The 25986-nt window shown below is 45.5% G+C and overlaps 1 protein-coding gene across 2 annotated transcripts in view; it reads left to right on the forward strand.

The window, feature by feature from the left end:
• The window catches only part of DNAAF8 (dynein axonemal assembly factor 8), a 1081381-nt gene that overhangs the window by 525052 nt on the left and 530343 nt on the right, over window positions 1-25986 (forward strand). For both annotated transcript variants that reach the window (XM_078663036.1, XM_078663037.1), the window contains one exon: window positions 2707-2801. In XM_078663036.1, coding sequence (XP_078519162.1) covers window positions 2707-2801 — 95 coding nt within the window. The remainder of the gene's footprint in view (window positions 1-2706; window positions 2802-25986) is intronic.

Consider the following 25986-nt stretch of genomic DNA (forward strand, 5'->3'; position numbering starts at 1 on the left):
TGAGACATTATGGGATACTAAACTAACCAACCCAAATATAGATATCGATACCTCACTGGTTCTATCATCTAAACTATTTATAGCCTCCAATTTAAAAGCCCAGCACTATAGAACACTTTACGATCTGTACTTTACACCTTCCAAATTATTCTCATGGGGTCTCCGGACAAACGACAACTGTCCAAGGTGTGGTCAATCTCCTGCGAATTTAATTCATATGTTTGCCGAATGCCCCAAGTTAGATATAATTAAAACAATGATCTCAAAATTCTGGATTGAAATTTTTGGACATGAATTAAGAGTCTCAACGACGATATATGTTTTGGGTCACGATGAGTCTATGGGATATAGTAGGGAGGAAGTACCCTCAGTATTTTTGGGTATTGCAGTACTTCGAATTATTCTGGCTGCCCGCTGGAAAGACTCAGAACCCCCTACTTTCCAAATGTGGTTATGTCGGTTTTTGGGAATTTATAAATATGAGTTAGCAATCTACAAAACTAGAGGAAGAAATTCTAGAGCATTAGGGACCCATATTTGGGCTCCGATTACCAGATGGTATAACAACAAAATGAATCCATAGAAATGATAATGCTTTGAATGTGATTCTTACTTATTTATTTCTGCCTCATTCTTACCAATATCTCAATTGATGCTCTTCACCTTTTGTCAAAAAGTTATTAATTCCTTAATTTGATGATCATGTTATTATTCCTTCTATTTTACTTTTTCTTTTTTGTGATGTATACCTATATGACTTAGTTGTCTAGTTGGTTTATATTTGATATATGTATTTGTTACTTGCTCAATAAAATATAAATAAAAAAAAAAATAATAAAAAAAGGAATTCTCCACCTATGACTCTCGGAAGGCAATGGATGTCTCTGCTATCTGCAGTGTGTACAGGCCGCTTCCTACAACTGTGTTCGAGTGACACCAAGTCCATATATAGATAATATAAGGATATGTTCAGTATCCCATTTCCAGATTTCTACACCTTGCATTGACCTTGGTAGGTTGTTCATACTCCTTCTGCTTTGCCAGGCTTACGCCCTACTGAAGATTTACAACTCTGTTATTTAGTCAGCTGAATATCAATGCATACATTTGCTAAACACTGAGGGTGTGGGTCAGCATTTGCTAGCGTTATATGTTTGATCCAACATGCTCGTTCTGATAAGGCACAAACATTCCATGTTCATTTTCCCTTTTGGTAATGGGAGATATTTAACCTCAGTTCTTGTAAGGCCATGTTTGGCTTAGGGGAAGGTGGTGCAAACCTGAATGAGCATTATACTGAAGAGAATATAGAAAATAGTCCAACCCTATATTTTCAAGCTTTGATATGTATGCTTGTTATTACCATCAGCAGTCCAGGCAGTTGCCCCATGTTGACCTAGAAGCAGCCTTTAAAGGCACAATATATGGAGTACATACAAAGACTTACCCAGAGTTGATGACTCGAATGATAATCCATCTATTGTGACATAGGGAGATGCTTAGGTTTCTTTACTTTTGTTTACAATATTCAGCAATGCCAGAGGACCCAGCTTCTCAACACAGGACAGAAATTATATGCCCTAAACTTTACCATTACAATAATAAAAGTGACAAAATGATCAAGAACAGATGTTCACATATATTAACACAAAACAGCCCAGGTATTTACAGGAAGAAAACAAAAATACAGGGACATTGATCCCAATGTTAATATTCGCCCATACAAAAGTTGCACAGTACTGGTGGCTCCTTGATTTAAATGTTGGAAAATCAGCCTAAGGTTCTTTGGAAGCGAATTGCTCAACTTGACTCCTATTCCCTAAGTAATTTGCCTTCAGATTTCCTTAGGCGCCAATTGGGGTTGTGCAGCATTTGATCATGGCTGGAGTAGGGAGTCATACCAGTAAGTTAAATGCAAGAAGGTCTGAGAGGTACTATGGTTCTTTATCTTTTACAGCCTTTCAAAGGAAGCTGAAGGATTCTGTCTTTTCTTTGATGGTCATCTGAAACCATCGCACATAGCTCCTTTTTGAAATATGGTCATTTTTATTTATACCATTACCAGGTTCCATTGTGAGCGCTGACCTATTTTGGTAATGGAAGTGTTGCTGCTACTTTTATTTGTGGATCATTCCACATAAAGGTAACTGGCATATAAAATTGAACCCGGTTTGAATTTAACTGGCAGTTCTAATTACAACTGAACCCTGATATCAGTTCTTCTGGTAATTCGAATTGCAACTGAACCATGATCTCAATTCGAAAACTTAATCATGGTTTCAGCTCTACAGGTAATTGTAATTACAGATTAACCCTGGTTTCAGTTCTACAGGTAATTGTAATTACAACTGAACTGTTGTCTCAATTCTGTTGGTAATTGTGATTACAAATGAATCCTGGTCTCAATCCTTCTGGACATTTCAGCAGGTAATTGTAATTACTAGTGAACGGTGGTTTCAGTTCTACTGGTGATTGTAATTGCAACTGAAACCTAAACACAATTGTAATTTATTTTAACAGGAACAGGGCCAAAACCTAATTTTTTAAAAGCATTTCTTCACTTAGCGAGAAAATTAACACCACTTCATCTTACTCACCAGCTATGGTTGTGTGAACTTTGTACACAGGTTGAGTGTGGTCTCATATTCTTAGAACTAATAGTAGAAACTATGCTTTATGTAACACAAATCCATTTTTTGTCTCTAGCTCTCATTGTCCATCTAATCCTGATGCTGGAGAGGGCTTCCTAAAAAGTGTGACCATGTCCAGACCTTCAGCAACTCTCATATCTACCACAAAAGGTAATTAATGTTAGACTATACCTCATTGTATGTTTGAATAACTTTAATTCTTAGAGTACTTGTTTCTGTTCAGTGTACTTGAGATATCAACCCCTTTTAATGACATATTATTGACCGTTTGAGAAGTGATGCTAACAGATGGAAGGCCACTTTTCTTCCTCACTAGAAGAGATGCCTCTTGTATGATAGTCAAGCTTACATGATCATGTAGTTATCCTTTTCCAATGGTCTCTGCAGATGGACCAATGATGGAATGAGCTTGGAGTTTAATTTCTGGTTAGAACACTCACATACAATCCCTGTACAGGGGCAAAAGACTTAAGATTTGTATCCTCCTGATTGCTTATTATGTGGAATCCCTGCAAGGCCAAAGATTGGATAGGCATTGTGAATTGACTCCCCACATTCCTCAAACCTAAAAGTTACTTCTTAGAGAAAGACAAAGGAAAATATCAACAGATAGATGATTCCCAACACACCTCTTAAGGTGGTCACTGTGAAAAGGTCATGTACAAAATGGACATGCAGACTGGACTTGAACCGAAATAGGTAATCCATGCCAATATGTTAAGCTGCATTTTGTGGGGTATTGTGGGACAGCATATTCTGGCCACACGGATCCTGTTCCTTGGACTGGTGGTGAATAACAAATTTATAATACTAAAGAAAACTATGTTGCAATTCTATTAAAAGGTCTGAGTCATTTTGGGTTGCCAGCATAGGAGAGTCGTCATAAACCAGTGATGCTCTCCCTCAGGCAAACTCCGTTCCCTTGTACTATTTAGAGTTGGGGAGGCTCTGGGTGTACACTGGCAGAGCTTCAGTTAGGTGTGCTGCATAAGCAATTGACCTCATGGTGTGCCCTCCACAGCATCGCCAGTCCTACCCAGAACAGTCAAATCAGTCCTGGATAAAAAAGTTATACACCTGACCCCACATTCCAGGATACATCTCCCTGTATGTAAAGCAATTGTTACTTTGTTCCATAAGAACAAACTCCTGCATGAACAACTCCAAAAAAAAAATACTTTATACCGCGGATGCATCAAAACTGTCATCTGTTTGGCAAAGAGTCACTGCCTTTAGTGGAGCCACCTCAGTGGCAGCGTCATTGTAGTACAGAGCTTCCTGACATAGCATCTCTAAATTTGGCAGGTAGAACTCTGCCAGGGGAGAGATGCCAATGCCAGTGCTGACCGGGTAAGTCAGCGGGCCACCCACCAGGTTGAAAGACCCTGAGAGTCTTCTATTGTACATCTATTGGTTTACTTCTCTTCCATTGCCACGAACACCACTTTGCATGAAGCTACTTTTTACAGAGGCTCTTGGTAGAAATATAGATCTTTATTTCTGATGGATGCTACTCACCACAGAGTACTCACATTTTCACTGTTCCCATGTGCCAGACTGTATTTGGAGGTTTTTTTTTTTGCATCGCTACCTACATCTCTGTATGTGGTGGTGTATGGCATTGTGGTGGCTTCATATGCCTGGAAGTGACAAAAGTGCAGGCACATGTAAGTACCACCCCTGGGAGGTAAGGTCAGTTCTTTTCTTTCCACATCCTTCCACGCAGTTATGGAGCTCTGCTCCCAACTTTGTCAGTTTTCCAATGACTCCAAAATATGTCACAGTAAGTGTGCCAGGGAAGGTGAGCCACGACTCTAAGAAACAGATATCTGTCGGGGATCCACACAATGTATCTCTACAGTGCTTGGGCTCTGATCATGAAACAGAGGTCCTGCTCAAAGTCCCGGGTTTCTTCCCTTCCAAAGTTCTGTTCCTTCATGAAGTCTTCCAGGAAAACATAAGTAAAAAATGTGCCATATGACTGTGACTTTTAAAATGTCCTTCAGTTTTGGACCTGCAAAAATACCTTAGCTGCTCATCATGTATGGGTGTGTTAAGTTAATGGAGAAGGAGGCCTCTTAATGCAAACTAAAAGTGTTCCTAGATTAATAAGTCAAATGCCTTTAGACTTAATCACATACTTTTTAATATATCATAACACACATAATGTATGTCTTGTGTGAAAGTGTTGACTTGAAGCCATTCTTGTGTTTCTCTACAGCCTAGAAATCAAAAGGGATACAGAAAAGGGGGTGGTGATGAACAGAGTGTCTGAATTAAGCAGACCACTCTTACCCAGTCCAAAGATCAGGGCTTGATCCATCACCGTTATTTATCTCACTGCCCCATCCCAGCTCAGAACCTGGCTATATGCAAATTAGTCTGTCCCTGGCCCAGTGCATCATGGGAACAGGGCAGACCAAACTACCAAGCCAATTCTTCACCAGAAAGGAGACAAGCTACCGGGGACCGGTTTCTGGCATTTCAGCCTCTTCGGCCCGGCTTGCTTGAATCCTGATGGAGCAGTGAGAAAGGGACTCATGTCTGAGTATACCCTGCCACACCTATAGTGGCCAAAAACGATACAGAAAAGGGGGTGGTGATGAACAGAGTGTCTGAATTAAGCAGACCACTCTTACCCAGTCCAAAGATCAGGGCTTGATCCATCACCGTTATTTATCTCACTGCCCCATCCCAGCTCAGAACCTGGCTATATGCAAATTAGTCTGTCCCTGGCCCAGTGCATCATGGGAACAGGGCAGACCAAACTACCAAGCCAATTCTTCAACAGAAAGGAGACAAGCTACCGGGGACCGGTTTCTGGCATTTCAGCCTCTTCGGCCCGGCTTGCTTGAATCCTGATGGAGCAGTGAGAAAGGGACTCATGTCTGAGTATACCCTGCCACACCTATAGTGGCCAAAAACGATACAGAAAAGGGGGTGGTGATGAACAGAGTGTCTGAATTAAGCAGACCACTCTTACCCAGTCCAAAGATCAGGGCTTGATCCATCACCGTTATTTATCTCACTGCCCCATCCCAGCTCAGAACCTGGCTATATGCAAATTAGTCTGTCCCTGGCCCAGTGCATCATGGGAACAGGGCAGACCAAACTACCAAGCCAATTCTTCACCAGAAAGGAGACAAGCTACCGGGGACCGGTTTCTGGCATTTCAGCCTCTTCGGCCCGGCTTGCTTGAATCCTGATGGAGCAGTGAGAAAGGGACTCATGTCTGAGTATACCCTGCCACACCTATAGTGGCCAAAAACGATACAGAAAAGGGGGTGGTGATGAACAGAGTGTCTGAATTAAGCAGACCACTCTTACCCAGTCCAAAGATCAGGGCTTGATCCATCACCGTTATTTATCTCACTGCCCCATCCCAGCTCAGAACCTGGCTATATGCAAATTAGTCTGTCCCTGGCCCAGTGCATCATGGGAAAAGGGCAGACCAAACTACCAAGCCAATTCTTCACCAGAAAGGAGACAAGCTACCGGGGACCGGTTTCTGGCATTTCAGCCTCTTCGGCCCGGCTTGCTTGAATCCTGATGGAGCAGTGAGAAAGGGACTCATGTCTGAGTATACCCTGCCACACCTATAGTGGCCAAAAACGATACAGAAAAGGGGGTGGTGATGAACAGAGTGTCTGAATTAAGCAGACCACTCTTACCCAGTCCAAAGATCAGGGCTTGATCCATCACCGTTATTTATCTCACTGCCCCATCCCAGCTCAGAACCTGGCTATATGCAAATTAGTCTGTCCCTGGCCCAGTGCATCATGGGAACAGGGCAGACCAAACTACCAAGCCAATTCTTCACCAGAAAGGAGACAAGCTACCGGGGACCGGTTTCTGGCATTTCAGCCTCTTCGGCCCGGCTTGCTTGAATCCTGATGGAGCAGTGAGAAAGGGACTCATGTCTGAGTATACCCTGCCACACCTATAGTGGCCAAAAACGATACAGAAAAGGGGGTGGTGATGAACAGAGTGTCTGAATTAAGCAGACCACTCTTACCCAGTCCAAAGATCAGGGCTTGATCCATCACCGTTATTTATCTCACTGCCCCATCCCAGCTCAGAACCTGGCTATATGCAAATTAGTCTGTCCCTGGCCCAGTGCATCATGGGAACAGGGCAGACCAAACTACCAAGCCAATTCTTCACCAGAAAGGAGACAAGCTACCGGGGACCGGTTTCTGGCATTTCAGCCTCTTCGGCCCGGCTTGCTTGAATCCTGATGGAGCAGTGAGAAAGGGACTCATGTCTGAGTATACCCTGCCACACCTATAGTGGCCAAAAACGATACAGAAAAGGGGGTGGTGATGAACAGAGTGTCTGAATTAAGCAGACCACTCTTACCCAGTCCAAAGATCAGGGCTTGATCCATCACCGTTATTTATCTCACTGCCCCATCCCAGCTCAGAACCTGGCTATATGCAAATTAGTCTGTCCCTGGCCCAGTGCATCATGGGAACAGGGCAGACCAAACTACCAAGCCAATTCTTCACCAGAAAGGAGACAAGCTACCGGGGACCGGTTTCTGGCATTTCAGCCTCTTCGGCCCGGCTTGCTTGAATCCTGATGGAGCAGTGAGAAAGGGACTCATGTCTGAGTATACCCTGCCACACCTATAGTGGCCAAAAACGATACAGAAAAGGGGGTGGTGATGAACAGAGTGTCTGAATTAAGCAGACCACTCTTACCCAGTCCAAAGATCAGGGCTTGATCCATCACCGTTATTTATCTCACTGCCCCATCCCAGCTCAGAACCTGGCTATATGCAAATTAGTCTGTCCCTGGCCCAGTGCATCATGGGAACAGGGCAGACCAAACTACCAAGCCAATTCTTAACCAGAAAGGAGACAAGCTACCGGGGACCGGTTTCTGGCATTTCAGCCTCTTCGGCCCGGCTTGCTTGAATCCTGATGGAGCAGTGAGAAAGGGACTCATGTCTGAGTATACCCTGCCACACCTATAGTGGCCAAAAACGATACAGAAAAGGGGGTGGTGATGAACAGAGTGTCTGAATTAAGCAGACCACTCTTACCCAGTCCAAAGATCAGGGCTTGATCCATCACCGTTATTTATCTCACTGCCCCATCCCAGCTCAGAACCTGGCTATATGCAAATTAGTCTGTCCCTGGCCCAGTGCATCATGGGAACAGGGCAGACCAAACTACCAAGCCAATTCTTCACCAGAAAGGAGACAAGCTACCGGGGACCGGTTTCTGGCATTTCAGCCTCTTCGGCCCGGCTTGCTTGAATCCTGATGGAGCAGTGAGAAAGGGACTCATGTCTGAGTATACCCTGCCACACCTATAGTGGCCAAAAATGATACAAAGGCCGAAGACGCCTGAAATGGCAGAAACCGGTCCCCGGAAGCTTGTTTCCTTCCCAGTGTAAGAATTGGCTTTTGTAGTCTGGTCTGCCCTGTTCCCATGATGCACTGGGCCAGGGACAGACTAATTTGCATACAGCCGGGTTCTGAAACTGGGATGGTGCAATGAGCTAAAAAACGGTGTTGGATCTAGCCCTGATCTCTTGACTGGGTGAGAGTACTCTGCTTAATTCAGAGACTCTGTCCATCACCACCCCTTGTTGTAAATTATTTTGTCCACCCTAAGCGTGGAAGGGTATACTCAGATGTGAGTCCCTTGCTCATTGCACCATCAGGATTCACGCAAGCCGGGCCGAAGACGCCTGAAATGGCAGAAACCGGTCCCCTGAAGCTTGTTTCCTTCCCAGTGTAAGAATTGGCTTTTGTAGTCTGGTCTGCCCTGTTCCCATGATGCACTGGGCCAGGGACAGACTAATTTGCATACAGCCGGGTTCTGAAACTGGGATGGTGCAATGAGCTAAAAAACGGTGTTGGATCTAGCCCTGATCTCTTGACTGGGTGAGAGTACTCTGCTTAATTCAGAGACTCTGTCCATCACCACCCCTTGTTGTAAATTATTTTGTCCACCCTAAGCGTGGAAGGGTATACTCAGATGTGAGTCCCTTGCTCATTGCACCATCAGGATTCAAGCAAGCCGGGCCGAAGACGCCTGAAATGGCAGAAACCGGTCCCCGGAAGCTTGTTTCCTTCCCAGTGTAAGAATTGGCTTTTGTAGTCTGGTCTGCCCTGTTCCCATGATGCACTGGGCCAGGGACAGACTAATTTGCATACAGCCGGGTTCTGAAACTGGGATGGTGCAATGAGCTAAAAAACGGTGTTGGATCTAGCCCTGATCTCTTGACTGGGTGAGAGTACTCTGCTTAATTCAGAGACTCTGTCCATCACCACTCCTTGTTGTAAATTATTTTGTCCACCCTAAGCGTGGAAGGGTATACTCAGATGTGAGTCCCTTGCTCATTGCACCATCAGGATTCAAGCAAGCCGGGCCGAAGACGCCTGAAATGGCAGAAACCGGTCCCCGGAAGCTTGTTTCCTTCCCAGTGTAAGAATTGGCTTTTGTAGTCTGGTCTGCCCTGTTCCCATGATGCACTGGGCCAGGGACAGACTAATTTGCATACAGCCGGGTTCTGAAACTGGGATGGTGCAATGAGCTAAAAAACGGTGTTGGATCTAGCCCTGATCTCTTGACTGGGTGAGAGTACTCTGCTTAATTCAGAGACTCTGTCCATCACCACCCCTTGTTGTAAATTATTTTGTCCACCCTAAGCGTGGAAGGGTATACTCAGATGTGAGTCCCTTGCTCATTGCACCATCAGGATTCAAGCAAGCCGGGCCGAAGACGCCTGAAATGGCAGAAACCGGTCCCCGGAAGCTTGTTTCCTTCCCAGTGTAAGAATTGGCTTTTGTAGTCTGGTCTGCCCTGTTCCCATGATGCACTGGGCCAGGGACAGACTAATTTGCATACAGCCGGGTTCTGAAACTGGGATGGTGCAATGAGCTAAAAAACGGTGTTGGATCTAGCCCTGATCTCTTGACTGGGTGAGAGTACTCTGCTTAATTCAGAGACTCTGTCCATCACCACCCCTTGTTGTAAATTATTTTGTCCACCCTAAGCGTGGAAGGGTATACTCAGATGTGAGTCCCTTGCTCATTGCACCATCAGGATTCAAGCAAGCCGGGCCGAAGACGCCTGAAATGGCAGAAACCGGTCCCCGGAAGCTTGTTTCCTTCCCAGTGTAAGAATTGGCTTTTGTAGTCTGGTCTGCCCTGTTCCCATGATGCACTGGGCCAGGGACAGACTAATTTGCATACAGCCGGGTTCTGAAACTGGGATGGTGCAATGAGCTAAAAAACGGTGTTGGATCTAGCCCTGATCTCTTGACTGGTTGAGAGTACTCTGCTTAATTCAGAGACTCTGTCCATCACCACCCCTTGTTGTAAATTATTTTGTCCACCCTAAGCGTGGAAGGGTATACTCAGATGTGAGTCCCTTGCTCATTGCACCATCAGGATTCAAGCAAGCCGGGCCGAAGACGCCTGAAATGGCAGAAACCGGTCCCCGGAAGCTTGTTTCCTTCCCAGTGTAAGAATTGGCTTTTGTAGTCTGGTCTGCCCTGTTCCCATGATGCACTGGGCCAGGGACAGACTAATTTGCATACAGCCGGGTTCTGAAACTGGGATGGTGCAATGAGCTAAAAAACGGTGTTGGATCTAGCCCTGATCTCTTGACTGGGTGAGAGTACTCTGCTTAATTCAGAGACTCTGTCCATCACCACCCCTTGTTGTAAATTAGAAATCAAAAGGGACTCTGGTATCGGAGCAATAAATCTTGCTATAATGTCTAAAGCTCTCACATCTAATATCCTATTGGAGCAATGCTGATAATGTTTTAAAGAAAGAATTGTAGCTATCAGGCAATCCGAGCATATACAAAAACAAATTGTTGACATTGCAGAGTGCACTATTTCTAGTAGATACATCTTCTCCCATACATAAGACACATCTTACGTATGCTCCTTCCGGCTTCAAACTTGCCTGGAAAAAGTTTTCCTAGCTCATTAATAACTAGCACTGCCAGGTGGCACCAGACTGTGATGAAAAGCAGCGTGACTCCCAAGACTTTCGATGCCGCTTGGTGCAAACCACCCCTAATTCACCTTAAGATTTAGCGATCAAAATAACGAGGCAGGCGCTGGCAACTGGAAGGCGAAGAACAGGTTTATTTCTCTAGAGGAGAGTACATCACATCAGTCAGGAGGTGCTCTAACTGCATCTCTGTGGCATGGCCTTTTATATGCTTTTTCGTCAGTTTATTACATGGTCAAACATTCCTGGCATCAGTTTATTGCATAGTCAAACATCCTTGGAATCCCCGCCTCAAGCTAGTTCCCATACAAACCCAGCAGCAATCGTCCCTCCACCCAGATCTAACAGATGATCGCTATCTCGCAGCTGGACATTCCGACAGGATCTAAAAGTACGTGGGATCGGTCAGATCTAAGGGGTCGTGTCTTTGATTAGATCAGGCCCCTTTGTTGGTGAAACAAGCCCTGCCGTGTGCGGGTAATAAACTATGTCCACAGGGGTTGGTTAGTGCCTGGGACCGGATTGAGTGGCCAGGTGCAGGGAAGAGACTCCGGGGCATTGTCATGCTGACAAGGTTTTACGACCCTGGTACATATGTTCAGGCTTGGTCAGAGCGCGGGGGATGATAGCGAGGTCGGGGTGACTCACAGGTGACCAGCAGAGTATGAAATAGCCGTGATGTCTAAAATGGTTGCTGCTTACGTGCACGTAAAGGCCCTCACTAAGCAAGATGGCGCCAGCAATGTTCATATTTGTCGTTTTATTTCTACAGTCCTCCCTTTGAACATAGTTAAGCCAGCTTGCTAGTCTATCGCAATGTCCATAATGTCCTGTATCTCTCTATCGTTTATTACTCTCATCTTCGTGAGCTCAGTGTCCATAGTCTTAGGGTGCAAGGAGTTCAGGCAAATAGAACACAAAAGTGGTATACAATGTATCCCCAAACAACAACCACATATTATTAATATTGGAACCAAGACGATCATCATTATTTTCTAGCCCCATTCTTTCAAAATGCCCCAAAACCAGCTTCAAAGTGTCCAAGTTTCTGTTTCTTGATGGATCTCTGATGCCAACCTGTGAAGATGTTCAATTGCTTTATAGACTGAGGGTGAGTTGTCGGGGATAAAGGTGCAGCAGCTGGCACCGATGATGCAGCATGCTCCTCCACGATCTGCTAATACCACGTCCAGAACAAGGCCGTTCTGTAAAGCCACCAGGCGGACCGCCTGAAGCTCGGCAGTGTTGTTGGTGAGGATGCCAGCTGTGACATTCAAGGCTGTTTCTACTGCTTGCGACAGGTGTCGAATGGCTCGGCTGTTTGCCATCGGACCCCATAGCGGGATGAGTTCTTTTGCTGCATCGAGGAACTGTGATGCGGCGGAGTCTGTTTGTTCTGTGTCTTTGGAACGCCTTTCTCTGTGATGGTCTGCAGGTGCTGTGTAGGTTGGAAGCAGAACAAAAGCGATGTAGCACGTGCCCCCCCCAGCCTTTTATGAGCCAGGTGTAGGCTTTGGCACCACAGATGAAGTACATTTTGGGTGATGCAACAAATGAAGGGGGGTCAGCAGTGTTTAGAGTCTTCATTATTTGGCAAGAGCTGTGACCCACGATCTTAGTCCCATGGCCTTTGATGCAGACAAGGCCTGAGACGTTCACCACAGATAGGGCCACTGTCAGAGTTGCGGCAGTTCGTTTCTTTAGATAGGAAAAGGTAGGTCTGGCTGGGTTGTTGGACACTTACATTTCAACTCGTTCTTTGGCGGGAATGTTGATTTGAAAGGTTGCATTCGAAGTCAGAGGGCAGAATGGAGCGGACGTTCTTCCTGTTTTGTTCAGCTAGAACTCGTTGTAGAATTGCTTGATTGTCCCATCGGATGTGGCATTGTCTTTGTAGCTCTCTTGCAGGAGCATTAACCAAGCGAGGCAGGATCCATGAACAGAAAAGGGTGAAGGGATGAAAGGAATGGAGTGTTCAGTGGCATGAGGTAGCAACCCACAGATCCAACAGGTTGTGGCATTTGCGGCAAGATTGTGCTGGTGCAATATTTGTATGAAAGAATTATTCCAGAATTCTTTGCGCCGTTCTCGGAGGCGTGGTGACAGTGACACCAGATAGTGTTCTTTCTTGGTGGTGGGTTGCATGGTGGGTGACATTGTCCTGTAAGCGGGAGCACTCTCTTCAACGATCCAGACTGTGACCATCAGCAAGAGGCAGGTGAGAGATGCTGCCACGAGGGCGATTGTCTTTGTATTGTGCAATTTGGCAAGTTTGGAGTCGTCGCGGTGGTTCTTTGGTCGTCCGGGTTCTTCCATCACCTTCAAGAGGCTCGACGACTGGCAGAACCACATACTTTCGTCTAGCGTTTCTCCTGGTAGCATTTGTAGTGTTAGCTACCGTTCTGAGACTTTTGACTCAGTTAGTGGCCTGCTTGTCGGAGCACTCTCCTTTCGTCGATCTCAAATTGTACCCTTTCTTGGATGGTACCATGGGGTCGTGAAACTCTGCCAGTTCAAGTGTCTCTGTCTGTGGGTAGCAACTCAGGGCTGGTCAGTCTTTTGTCAGGAGCTCTTCTTGGCTGTTCACTTCTTCGGGGGCCGTCAGTGTCGGAGATATCTTCTTACAGTGGTGCGCATGAAGCCAGTTTCTTTTTCTTTCCACTCGCAGGGCAGTTCGGGTGGTGATCAAGACTTGCCAAGGGCCCGTCCATCTGGGTTCCAGACTCTTCGACCTCTGAAAATTTCGTGTCAGCACGAAGTCCCCAGGCTTGATATTGTGTCCTGGGCCCCTGGATACGTCTGGTATGGCTTGCTGCACCTGTTGGTGGATAAGTGTTAGTTTGTTCATTAATTTGTACAAATAGTCGGACATTAGTATTGGAGGTTGGCTTTGGTGCCACCCAAATGTTCATAGGCCTGCCGAAGACGACTTCGTAAGGGGTCAGTCGGTGTTTGGTTGGGGTGGAGCGCATTGACAGCAATGCCAGTGGGAGGGCGCGGGCCATTTCAACCCAGTCGTGGCGACTATTTTTGATAGCTTCAGTTTTAGCATGGCATTGTGTCTCTCTACCAGGCCCGCTGATTGGGGGTGGAAAGCCAGAAAACAGTAATGGGCCTTGACTCAAACTCAGTCAGGCTAAGTCAAAATACTCTAAAGAACAATATGTGTGCCAGGACTGATACTTATTGAAAACAAACACTCCCAATGACCCTTATGAACAAAACATAAACGTCTGCTTAATCATTTGCATCATTTAATGATGTAATTCTCATTTTCTCTTTTTTATAAATTTTTGAAAGAAATTTTCTTTGTGCAAAAAAACCTTTACAAGACAAACTCCAAATTATCTATACAAATATGTACAAAATATACAAGACATTTACAGTTGAACACTTTTTTGCTTACACCACAGACACACCTCTCTTAAACTTCAGACATACATACTCTACAATGGTCCCTAAGTACACAGCAATAATATCAATAATTCAACAGAAAGAATGAAGCAAATTGTCATAAAACATTTACAGCAGTTTTCCTATTTATCACTGTGAATTAAACTGATTAGATAATGATGACTCCACAGTCCGTGTACCCTGGGACCAGGTCGACGCGTTTCGAACCCTCAAACTGGTGGGGTTCTCATCAGGACCAAAAAGACACTACAAAATAAAACCAAAACCCATTTATGGATAGCTAATCAAAAATCGTCACCTTAAGAGCATCACCAATTGCCAAATCTCCTACCTTAAGTCTTCTCAGACACTGCTTACGTATGTGGTACTGCTGACTCAAAATCTGAAAACCATACGGACCAAAGCGATAACAAAGTCCAACATAGATCCTACTTTCATCAGACTGACAAACAATTAGTAACAATCAGACACCAAACATGCCAGATGGGTAGCCCAAGGAACTTACCCCTATTTAATTTGACGGGGAGATCTAAATGAAGCCTCCAAGCTGCCTATTAAAACAGAGGAGAAAGCTGGAATGAGCTTTTATTTTTATTCAGACTTAGATTAAAAGAGCATCTTGGCGTGACGTCTCACTTACCAAGTGCTGCCCCAGTGTCTCCAGGGGCTGTTTACATGCGAGCGCCGAGTGAATCCATGGCTGCTCTCTCTTGGGGAATTACCTGCGAAAAAATGTCCATGCATTAGTGGGTTCGGTAAGCTAATGGGCGCTTCGTAATTTCAGCGGTGAATTGAAATGCGGCATGTCTATCTAAGACAAACTCGGGAGGGGAATGAAACCTCCGTGGAAATCGGGAGCGGTGCTTAAACCTCTAATGCGCGGTACTAAGGGATGGAAAGCGGCATGGAACTTTTGCTTTACCCCCAACACTTTCAGTATGTTCTGTATAACTTCTGCTACGAAGTGGGGGCCATTGTCGCTCCATAAAATTCTACAAAGGCCATATCGGGAGAAAAATCTCTTAAGTAATACCTTCGCAGTAGCTAAGGCGGTGTTGTCACGGGTGGGGTAGGCCTCCACCCATTTGCTAAAGGCACACACAATCACTAGAAAGTATTTTAGACCATGGCACTTCTCTAGCTGGATGTAATCCATCTGGAGGACTTCGAAGGGGTGATCAGGGACTCCAAACCCTCCCCGTGGTACTACGGTCCCTTTCCCTGGGTTGTGTTGCAGGCATACTATGCGTTGGTGTACTAGGCGTTTGGCTGATTCTGCTATCTTGCTGTTATGCCATACTCTGGTGATCGGTTCGGTCATGGGGGCAGATCCTATGTGTGCTGGTAAATGTGCCATGGTCAATATGGGGATCAGATAGGCAGTAGCGCCAAGAAACCGTATGGTGTATGCTGCGCTTTATAAATGCCTTTCACATCACATCACATCACATTAGGTAGCAGCCATTTATTTCCGTCTTTTGTCCTCCAGCAGCCTTCCTCGTCTTTCAGTCCCACCCGAGCCCATTCAGTCAGTTCATCCTGTGTGCCTGTCGTTTGTATGTCCCTTACAGTTGTTCTAGCGTCAGTCCATTGTTCTGCTTGTGACCTGGTCACGTACATTCGTGTCATGGTTCTGTCCTGGGCTGTGGTTCGGGCAGTAATGTCGGCTAATGCGTTTCCCTGTCCAATGAGGTTGGTCACTTTCTTATGTGCCTGGCATTTAATCACTGCTAGCTGCTTGGGGAGGAGGACTGCTTATGTCAATGCGGAGACTAGATATCCATGTAGGATGGGTGTGCCGTGTGAAGTCAGGAACCCTCTTTCTCTCCACAGGAGCCCAAAATTGTGAACCACCCCGAACGTGTACTGGCTGTCGGTGTATATGTTTACTGTCGTACCAGCTGCTAAAATACATGCTTGTGTGAGGGCAATGAGCTCTGCTGCTTGGGCGGATCGTTGGGCAATGCGGGCTGTTTCTAGGATGGTTCGGGCTGTGGTGACGGCATATGCAGCTGAGGTGGTGCCATCGGGAAGTTTGATGCACGAGCCGTCTATCCATAGTTCCCCATCCGGCTCTGGAAAGGCAGTGTCTCGGAGATCTACTCTACTCTTTGTCTGTTCGTCAGTGAGGGTTACACAGTCGTGCAGGGGAGTCACACCAGGGTCAGTTTTGGGTAGAGGTAACAATGTGGCTGGATTGAGAGTGGTGCATCGCTTCAGGGTGATGTGTGGTGCTAGCAGAGTCAACTCGTAACCTGTCAGTCATGCGCTAGTAAAGTGTTGGGTTTTGGTCTGGTTCAGTAGTGTGTCGACTGCATGGGGTACTAACACAGTGATTGGATTGGAGAGCACTATTCCTTCGCTCTGGGTATGGATACTGCTGCAGCTGACACAGCGCGCAAACACGCTGGCAACGCTCTAGCTACTGGGTTGAGGGTGGCAGAGAAATATGCACAAGGGCGATGTTTGTGGCCAATTGATTGCGTTAAGACGGACAATGCACATCCCTCCCTTTCATGTGTGTAGAGGAAGAATGGTTTGGAGTAGTCTGGGGTTCCTAGAACAGGTGCCGAACAAAGGGCATCTCGCAATTCTTTGAATGGTGACTGGCATTCGGGTGTCCAGGGGAAAGGTGAGGGGGTGTATTTGGCTAGGAGGGAGAGAAGGGGTTTGACAATGAGGCTAAAGTTTGGTAACCACTGTCAGCAGAATGAGGTGAGGCCTATCAGAGAGCGGACTTGCTTCTGATTCTTGGGAATGGGAGTGTCTAGAATGGCCTGGATCCTTTCGGTGTGGGTTTCCTCCCTTCTTTCGATAAGAGGTGACCTAAATATGTTACCTGTGGTTTGCAGAACTGCAATTTCTTTTGAGAAACTTTGTGGCCATTTTCTGCAAGGAAGTGTAGGAGTTGGATGGTGGCTGTGACGGCTAGTGGAGTGGTGTCTGCTGCTAGAAGGATATCGTCTACATACTGTATCAACACCACCCCGTCTGGTAATTGAACGGCATCTAACTGTCTTTTGAGCGCCTGGCTATAGATGTTCGGGCTCTCGGTGTACCCCTGGGGTGCTCGACAAAATCTATATGAGCGGGATCTTAGAGTGAATCCGAAAACATAGCGACTGTCTTGGTGAATGGGTATGGAGAAGAAGGCATTCTTGAGATCGATAACGGTGAAAGTGGTAGCAGTTGACGGAATTAGGGTCAGGATGGTGGTGATGTCAGAAACTACTGGGTACTGTGGTACTACTATTTTGTTTATCTCCCGCAGGTCGATGATGAAGCGGTAGGCTTTTCCATCTCCCTCTCCCTGTCTCTTTATGATCGGTAAAATAGGATTATTACAAACATTGTTCACTACCTCTTCTACCACTCCTGCCTCTACTAGTGACTGTATGATTTCGGTCAAGGCTTTCTCGCCCTCTGGCGATATCTTGTACTGGGGTATTTTCGGTAAGGTTGCGTCTTGTCGTATTGTCACGTGTACTGGGTCAATCATCATTCGTCCTACGTCTGAATCAGCCCTAGCCCACAGATGCGAGGGTAATGTGTCTAGTAGGGATGTGTCTGTCTCAGAAATGGGATACATGTGTTGGGATGGATTATCTCTCGGGTGTTGGTGATTGTCATATAAGATGACTCGTACTCCGTCTGGCGAACATCTGATAGTCGCACAGAAATGCTTCAGTAGATCGAGACCCATAATGGCGTCCGGGGGGGTTGGAAGAGAGAAGGAACGTAGTGTCGATAACGTTGTTTTCAAGTTTGAAGGGGATCGGTCTGGACAAAGGGTCGGTGGAGGGCGTACCGTCGAATCCTATTGAGGTTATATGTGAGCCAGACAAGGGTGCCCTTGGAATCAGTCGTTTGGATAGCGCACTACGTGTTGCTCCTGTGTCTACCAAAAATGGCGACTCTGTGCCCAGGACCTTTGCAGTAACATAAGGGCCTTGTTGGTCAACATAGAGCTTGACTGGATCCCTCCCTTGCCCCTGGCTGTCCTATGCAAAGTCATACATGTTGTCATAATCTGTCTGTTGACACTGGTTCTGTCGAGGGTGGTCAAATGCGTTCACTCTTCCTGGCCTTCCTTCGCTAGCTTCACTTGCGTACCCTCTCCCACGTCCTCTTCCTCTCTGTTCATTTGCTATCTCCCTCGTCCCTCTGCCCCTACCGATTCTTAGCAGAATCGGGCATTGGGATTTCCAGTGTCCGTACTCTTTACAAAACGCACACTGATCCAGTCCTAAGTCTTGCCGTCCTGTATATGGCATTGATAAATTACTTCTAGGCGGTTGCGCCCTAGGGGTATTCTGTTGGTATGCTCCCTTATATTGCTCCCTTCCTGTATTCACTCCTTGGAGATGCGCTATCATTACCCTTTCTTTCAAGTCTTTCTTCTTGCTTTCCGTGGCTCTATCAATCTCATTTTTCTGGTGTTCATAGTACTGGGCCATCTGGAGGATGGCCGCTGGTTTAAAGGCTGCCCAGCTGCTTTCGCTGGTCTGCAGTTTTTGTGATACTTCTGGTAGCAGTCCCTTAACATAATTTTAGACAAACAAGTGGTGTCCGGTTGCGGTGGACATGTCTTGTCCGCTGTAATCGGAGAACACTGTTTCAAATCTGGAGAAATACTCCGAGACGTCCTCTTGTGGTTTCTGGCGGCAAGCGGTTACAATGGACCAGACGATCTTTTTCTCCGGGATCATAGTATTGACTTTCTGCACTATTTTGTCGGGAAGGTCTAATATGGCTTTTACTGGTTTCTGTCCGGGTTTCGCTGTTTATCTAAAACACCGAGTTGCTCCCAGGTATGGCCGAGCAGCTCTGTGTGGTCTACTTTCCTAATTTGTTTCCACACATCCGCTGGAAGACATAGCCCAAAGAACAAATCGATATCGGCGAGTGTCATAATGGTTGATCCTAGAGCGGTACCTAACTCTGTATAAAATGCAGTGGGATTCTTACGGAATGTTAGGATGTCTTGTCTGTCCCATGGCTGGTATACCCAATTGTAGACCACCCTTCCTTTAGCATCCTGGTGGTTTATGTCATCATTGTTCCCTTGTCCTCTAGGGGGGGCCCAATAAGGGGCAGCTTCTTTTATTGGCATCATGATATCTGGTTTTTCGATCGGGGGCCCTGTCATTGTAGATGTCTTATCCTTAACTACCCGTTCTTGTTCGATGAGATGACGGAATACCTCTAGTGTGTACAAGAAGAGTTCTGCTACATCACAGTCGTTTTCATCTCCCGTATCTACCTTTCTATAAAGTGCCATTAGTCGCTCGGGCCCTACATCTTTGTGCTTTTCCTCGTAAGCAGTGAGTGTGTGATAACAGAGGCGAACAATGAAGTGTCGCTAGTGGTTTTCGACATAGGAGTTGCACATGTCGGTTATATTCTCTTCGGTCTCTTTCCTATCTATGAGCGTTTTAACTATTTTATCGATACTTGCTCGTTCGTCTTTACTTAATCGTGGGATCCTCGATAACCCTTTCTCGATTGATTCAGCTTCCACTGACGCGCCTTTTGATAAGGCACTAGGCACAATAGACTCTGTTGGTGCTGAGGCCATGAGGGTCAAGGCAATGGTGCTGCCTTTGGCTACATTTTGGGATTCCTGACGTTGTACTTCAGGATGAGTGGGGGCATAAGGAGGTGGCATGTAGATGATCGGGGGACCCAATAACAAATCATCATCTACTCTCTGTTTAGCTGGTAACTCAGGGTAAAGCGTCGAGGGCGTTCTAACAGGACATTGGCCTGAAATCTTTGATTCTTGTTCTTTTCTATCAGTTTCTCTTTCTTTTATGTCTTCTAACTTTTTACAAGCTTGGTGAGCTTATTTTCGTACCTCTTTATCTACTCTAGCTTTGTTTCTTTTCTTTCGTTGTGTGGCTTCTTTTTGCCACAAACCATAGCTGTCAAGCATGGCTGGCGTAGTTCTTTTTCTGCGAAGGGCTATTCCTAGCATTTCTATTTTATCGGGGTCAAAAGATCCCGTCAGTGGCCACTGATTTTCCTGATCTTTCTTAGTGCGCTTATGCCATTGTTTGCTATACTTTACAGTGGCTAATCCATATTTCACATACATGTCCTTATTAGGGGTGCCTTCCGGCGGTGCCGGATGACTGACCTCTAATAAACGGTCCGGTCCAAAACAATCGAACAATTTTGAGAAGACAGGCTTGATGTACAAGCAGTCAACAAAAAAATCTCAAAAGGTCGTGGACAAAGGTCCGCACTACCTGTCCTTCGCTGCCTGCAAAGAAGGAATATTCCTATTCTACGTTGTTTGCAAGTAGGGAATGTCTCAATTACTACCAATAATTTCAAAGAGCGGAATACTAGTATTCGAGCAAACAATTTCAATACAATCAGACAATCAGTTTTGTCTTATATCACGACCTTACCCGGACCGTCATGGACAGTTTCTTCTTCGTCCCCTTCCAGCGCACTTTTTTCCTCTCACTCCAAAAATGCGGCGTTCCTGTAAGGTCCCAGTCAGGACCGCAGGTCACTCGAGAGAGGTCCGTTCGGAACCGGTGAAGTTCAGTTGATCGGCAGCCAGACGAGGGTCTCTTTCAGGCAGGGGCACCCCAATAGTTTAGATGTTCACTCCGTCGTTAGGACCTCTCTCACCGGATCCATGTGTCGCTGATGGGCCCGACGTTGGTGCGCCAATTGATGAAAGGCAGCGTGACTCCCAAGACTTTCGATGCCGCTTGGTGCAAACCACTTCTAATTCACCTTAAGAATTTATCGATCAAAATAACGAGGCAGGCTGGAAAACTGGAATGCGAAGAACAGGTTTATTTCTCTAGAGGAGAGTACATCACATCAGACACCGGGGCTATCGTTAGGAGATGCTCTAACTGCATCTCTGTGGCATGGCCTTTTATATGCTTTTTCGTCCGTTTATTACATGGTCAAACATTCCTGGCATCAGTTTATTGCATAGTCAAACATCCTTGGAATCCCCGCCTCAAGCTAGTTCCCACACAAACCCAGCAGCAATCGTTCCTCCACCTAGATCTAACAGATGATCGCTATCTCACAGCTGGACATTCCGACAGGATCTAAAAGTACGTGGGATCGGTCCGATCTAAGGGTTCGTGTCTTTGATTAGATCAGGTCCCTTTGTTGGTGAAACAAGCCCTGCCGTGTGCGGGTATTAAACTATGTCCACAGGGGTTGGTTAGTGCCTGGGACCGGATTGAGTAGCCAGGTGCAGGGAAGTGACTCTGGGGCATTGTCATGCTGACAAGGTTTTACGACCCTGGTACATATGTTCAGGCTTGGTCAGAGCGCGGGGGGATGATAGCGAGGTCGGGGTGACTCACAGGTGACCAGCAGAGTATGAAATGGCCGCGATGTCTAAAATGGTTGCTGCTTACGCGCACGTAAAGGCCTTCACTAAGCAAGATGGCGCTGGCAATGTTCATATTTGTCGTTTTATTTTCTACAACTGCTCCAGTTGCAACTCTTCCTCTGGACCAGATGACACAGGAGTGCCAACCGATGTGGTGACGCCAGTAGCTGCATCTCATTGATGTGCTCCAAATATCTATCCATCTATCTATCTATCTGTCTATCTATCAATCTATCTATCTATCTATCTATTGCTTTGGTCCATGTTAGAGCACTGCCTGCACATAAAGGTGCTCAAGCTGCAGGCGGTGTGTCTTGCTGTGCAGATTTTTGTCTCTTCCATCCCAGGGAGCATCATTCTAATTATTTCAAACCACACCATTATGAATCCATTATATCAACACACAGTGAGGTGTGTGGTAGTGGACCCTACGTTGGGAGGGGCAAATCACTTGTGGAATTGAATGCAGTGATGGGGAATCTTCTTGGTACTGGTCCATGTCGTAGGCTCCCTCAATGTGCGAGTGGGTGCCAATAGTCTTCTCTCAGACGGGAGCCACAAATAGGAGCTGCTTCTTGAAGTGGCTGAAGCGATCTTCTCCAGGTTAAGGTTTTCATTACTTTAACTATTTCCTACAACCCAGGACAGATAGTGTTTGTCTTCTCTTTTGTGCTATACACTTTCCTCCAAATGGTTCTTCAGAGAATGACTTCAGATTCATCTGGTCTCGGGCATGCTTTAAGCTTTTCTGCCAGTTCTGCTTCTGTTGAAAGCTCTACAGAAAGTGTGGGAAGGTTTACCACAACTAAAACTAATAACCACAGATTTGGGGGTGTGGAGGCTTTGAAAACATATCCACCACTCAAACTACTTTCATGTTTCATCATAATAATTCAACACTAATCCTTATGGGTTCCAGAGTAGCGTGCTACTCGCCAAAAAAGCACTTCAAAACCCTATCAGGGGTAGAAAGTGCTATATAAATACAAACCTCTTTCCCTCTTCTATCCACATCTACCCTTCTCTATCCAAATAACTGAATAACATATCCACCACTCAGATTGCATCATATTTCACTATACTAGTTTTCAACACTAATCCTTTATGGGTTCCGGAGTAGCGTGCTACTACCCAGAAAAGCACTTCAACACCCATCAGGGGTAACAGGTGCTATATGAATGCAAACCTTTCTTCCCCTTCTAGCTCTCCGCTATCCTTCTCACTCCAAATAACTGACTAATATCCACCACTCAAATTACTTTCATATTTCACCATACTAATTCACCACTAATCCTTTATGGGTTTCCGGAGTAGCGTGATACTCGCTCCCCCAAAAAAGCGCTTCAACAACCCATCAGGGGTAACAAGCGCTATATAAATACAAACCTTTTCCCCTCTTCTATCCTTCCTAATCCAAATAACTGACTAACCTATTCACCACTTAAAATTACTTTCATGTTTCACTATACTAATTCAACACTAAGCCTCTATGGGTCCCGGTGTAGCGTTTTACTCACCGAAAATGTGCTTCGACGCCTCGTCAGGGATAGTAAACGGTATATAAATGCAATTACAATACAATACAATACAATACAGTATGCCAGTCTGTTGGCACTTAGCACTCAGTGGCCTCTTCCTTTCCTCTTCAAGGTAGACGTGCTCTTGCAGCAAGATTGTCAGGTCACCCACCTCTGACACTGCAGCTCAACACATGGTGATTGATAGTACCGTCCTGAAGAGGTCCCAGACATTACCTTGGTTGCCAGGAAGCGTGGTATGCAGGCTGCTGAAACAAATTCATCTAATGGTGTGAATTGGAAGGCATCAACACCTTTAAATCTCATCTGTACGACTTCTTGCAATTTTCACTATCCCTTGCACAGCATCAGTAGTGGTGGCTTTAGTTAAGGGCTATCCAGATAAGCCAGTCCTCTTGCATCTGCCCATCCTTTTCACCTAAAGTGGGTTCTGCATTTCATGTGAGGAAGTCTTTGTCACGTCCATCTTGCTTTCCTACTCCACACCCAGCCAAGGAGAAGGAGTAACTGAAAAGATAGGATATTAAACATGCAGTGCCATGCTACATCAAACAAATGGGACAGTACGGAGTAGATGACCATTCCTTTGTGACCTTCACCAAAGCTAAGAACGGAAAGGCTGTGACCAAATGCGTTATTTCTTGTTAGATCCTTCTTTATGATATGGCCTTCTATGCCTTGGTTAAGAAATATCCTCCAGAGGGCATTCATGCCCATTCAATTAAGGCCAGGGCATTATTCACAGCTTTCTTCAGAGATATCCTGGTTGCCGACACCTGCCAACAACTACTTGGTCATCCTTACATACTTTTGCCAAGCAATACTGCCTCATGTCTCAGGCATGGAATGACAGGCATTTTGCCTAAGCTATGTTACATGACTTCCTTGGTTAACTGGCACTACCCAATCAAACTTCTTGAGGAAGTATTGCTTTGGGATCCTTTTATAAGATCAGGAATCATCAGGAATACTTATTGATCAGAAGAAAATGTTACCACTGATAGCAATATATTTTGGTGGATATAATCTTCCTGCAGATTACTCGCCGTCCTCCAACTCCCTCATGTGTTAGAGCTGTGGTAATGAGATCCCAAGGTGTGCAAACACTCACTCTGCTGTATTTGTCGCTGTTGTGTGTCTCTTAGTTCCTCTTCACCCACCTCAATGGGGCACGATAAAAACACAAGAACTGACGTCAGCAGACTGATTGGTGCTAAATGTAATCCAGAGTCATCATATATATGTATATATGTATGTATAGGCGTTCTTATAAAGCGCTATCACTGTCACCCACCGGGCATCCTGGCGCTACGACTGTTTCTGACACAGAGCGAGATTTTACCAGCTTCTACACATACTACATTGTCCTAGGGAACAGGTAAATTTTTAGCTCCTTTTTAAAGATGGGAAGGGTTTCCACGCTCCTGAGGCTCAATGGTAAGGAGTTCCACAGTTGCGCCGCGGCTGTCCTAAAGGAGCGACCTCCCATCCTGGTCCTCCGAAACCTGGGTACCACCACCAAGAAGGCCGACGCCGACCGAAGAGATCTTACGGGGGTATACCAGGAGAACAGATCTTGTAAAGGGACCGGGCCTTGATGATGCAAAGCTTTAAAGACAATACACAGAGCCTTGAAATTCACCCGTTGGAAAATTGGGAGCCAATGAAGGTCCCTGAGTGCCTTAGTGGAGGAGTCCGAGCGGCGCCTTGAAAGCGCCAACTTCGCGGCACAATTCTGAATATATAAATGCAGAGGTGAGTCTGGAGCTGTGTGGCATCACCTGGTGACAACAGAAGTTCATTGCCAGAGAAAAGCTTATCTAAACTAGTTTGAAGCCAGGAAGGAGTAGTCATAAGGGGAGGACTCTGCAGGAAGATTGTGTAAGAAACATTGTTGCCATAGGTAAGTAACTTTTTCATGTGATAGTTGGGTGGGTTGGCCGACTAATCTGCAATAAGAAGCAACAGACCAAATGATGCTCCTCTTCTGGAGAAACCGCTACATAGTTGTGTCCTGACGAAATATCAAACATGATTATGTTTTGAAACCTTATACTTTATGTGCTTTTCGAAGTGTTGTTAAGAAGGGTGATAATTTAGTCTCTATGAGCCATAGAGAGGGAGTAATTCCTTCCCAAATATCAGCTGGTCTGGGCATTCCATCCTGAAAGCTTGTCGTAGTACCAGCGGACTATGATTTTCTATGAAGACTAATGAGTCTCTTGAAGGAACTAGGAATCCTCAAGATGCAATGAGACCCTTGACACCACCAGGCTGAGAAGTCCTTCTCAAGTCAGTTGATGGGGACAATCCTAAGGTTCTCTTAAAAGATTTGTGTACTGAAGATAACTATTGAGATAATCCGTCAACCGTTACGGAAAAAACTAGAAGCTGTTTCTAAGCCCAATGAAAAGTCATAATCAGAATAATTCTCTTCTCACAGTAAACTGGATATACCACTCTTGTGCTTACTCCTAACACAGGCTTCCCCCTCATCAAACACATCCTCGTGTACTACACATATAACCTTCCACACGTGCAGCAAACTTGATAATATTCATCAGCCTAGATCCCTGACATGGAAGCCAGGAGAAATTCTAACTTCCTGTAGGAACAGCAGCAAAGAAAGAAGATGAGCTAGTCAAAAATGTGTCATTTTGAATGTGGTTTTGATCAGGGATTGGACAATGGTTCAGTACAGTTGTTTTAAACCAAAAACTGTTGGTCTCATTATCAAAATCCCCTACCTAGATGGGCATGTGAAATTTCTCAAAAGTTTCACACTATCCTGTAATTAACAAAGCATGTTGGGTTCATTTGAACATTTACTGATACAGACACGTTTCAAATCTACAGATCTTATGTGGATATACAACACTTGAATATTAATTTTTGTTTAGGCATGAGAAAATATATTTCCCAATCAAGAAATCGCTTCCCCTATTTTCACACTAATGTTGAGGCATTTCCTTCCCTTTCCCACCCTGAAAACAGAGATACTAATTTATTTGATTTCCTTACCTA

Source organism: Lissotriton helveticus, chromosome 10, assembly GCF_964261635.1.
Source record: "Lissotriton helveticus chromosome 10, aLisHel1.1, whole genome shotgun sequence".
NCBI lineage: Eukaryota > Metazoa > Chordata > Amphibia > Caudata > Salamandridae > Lissotriton > Lissotriton helveticus.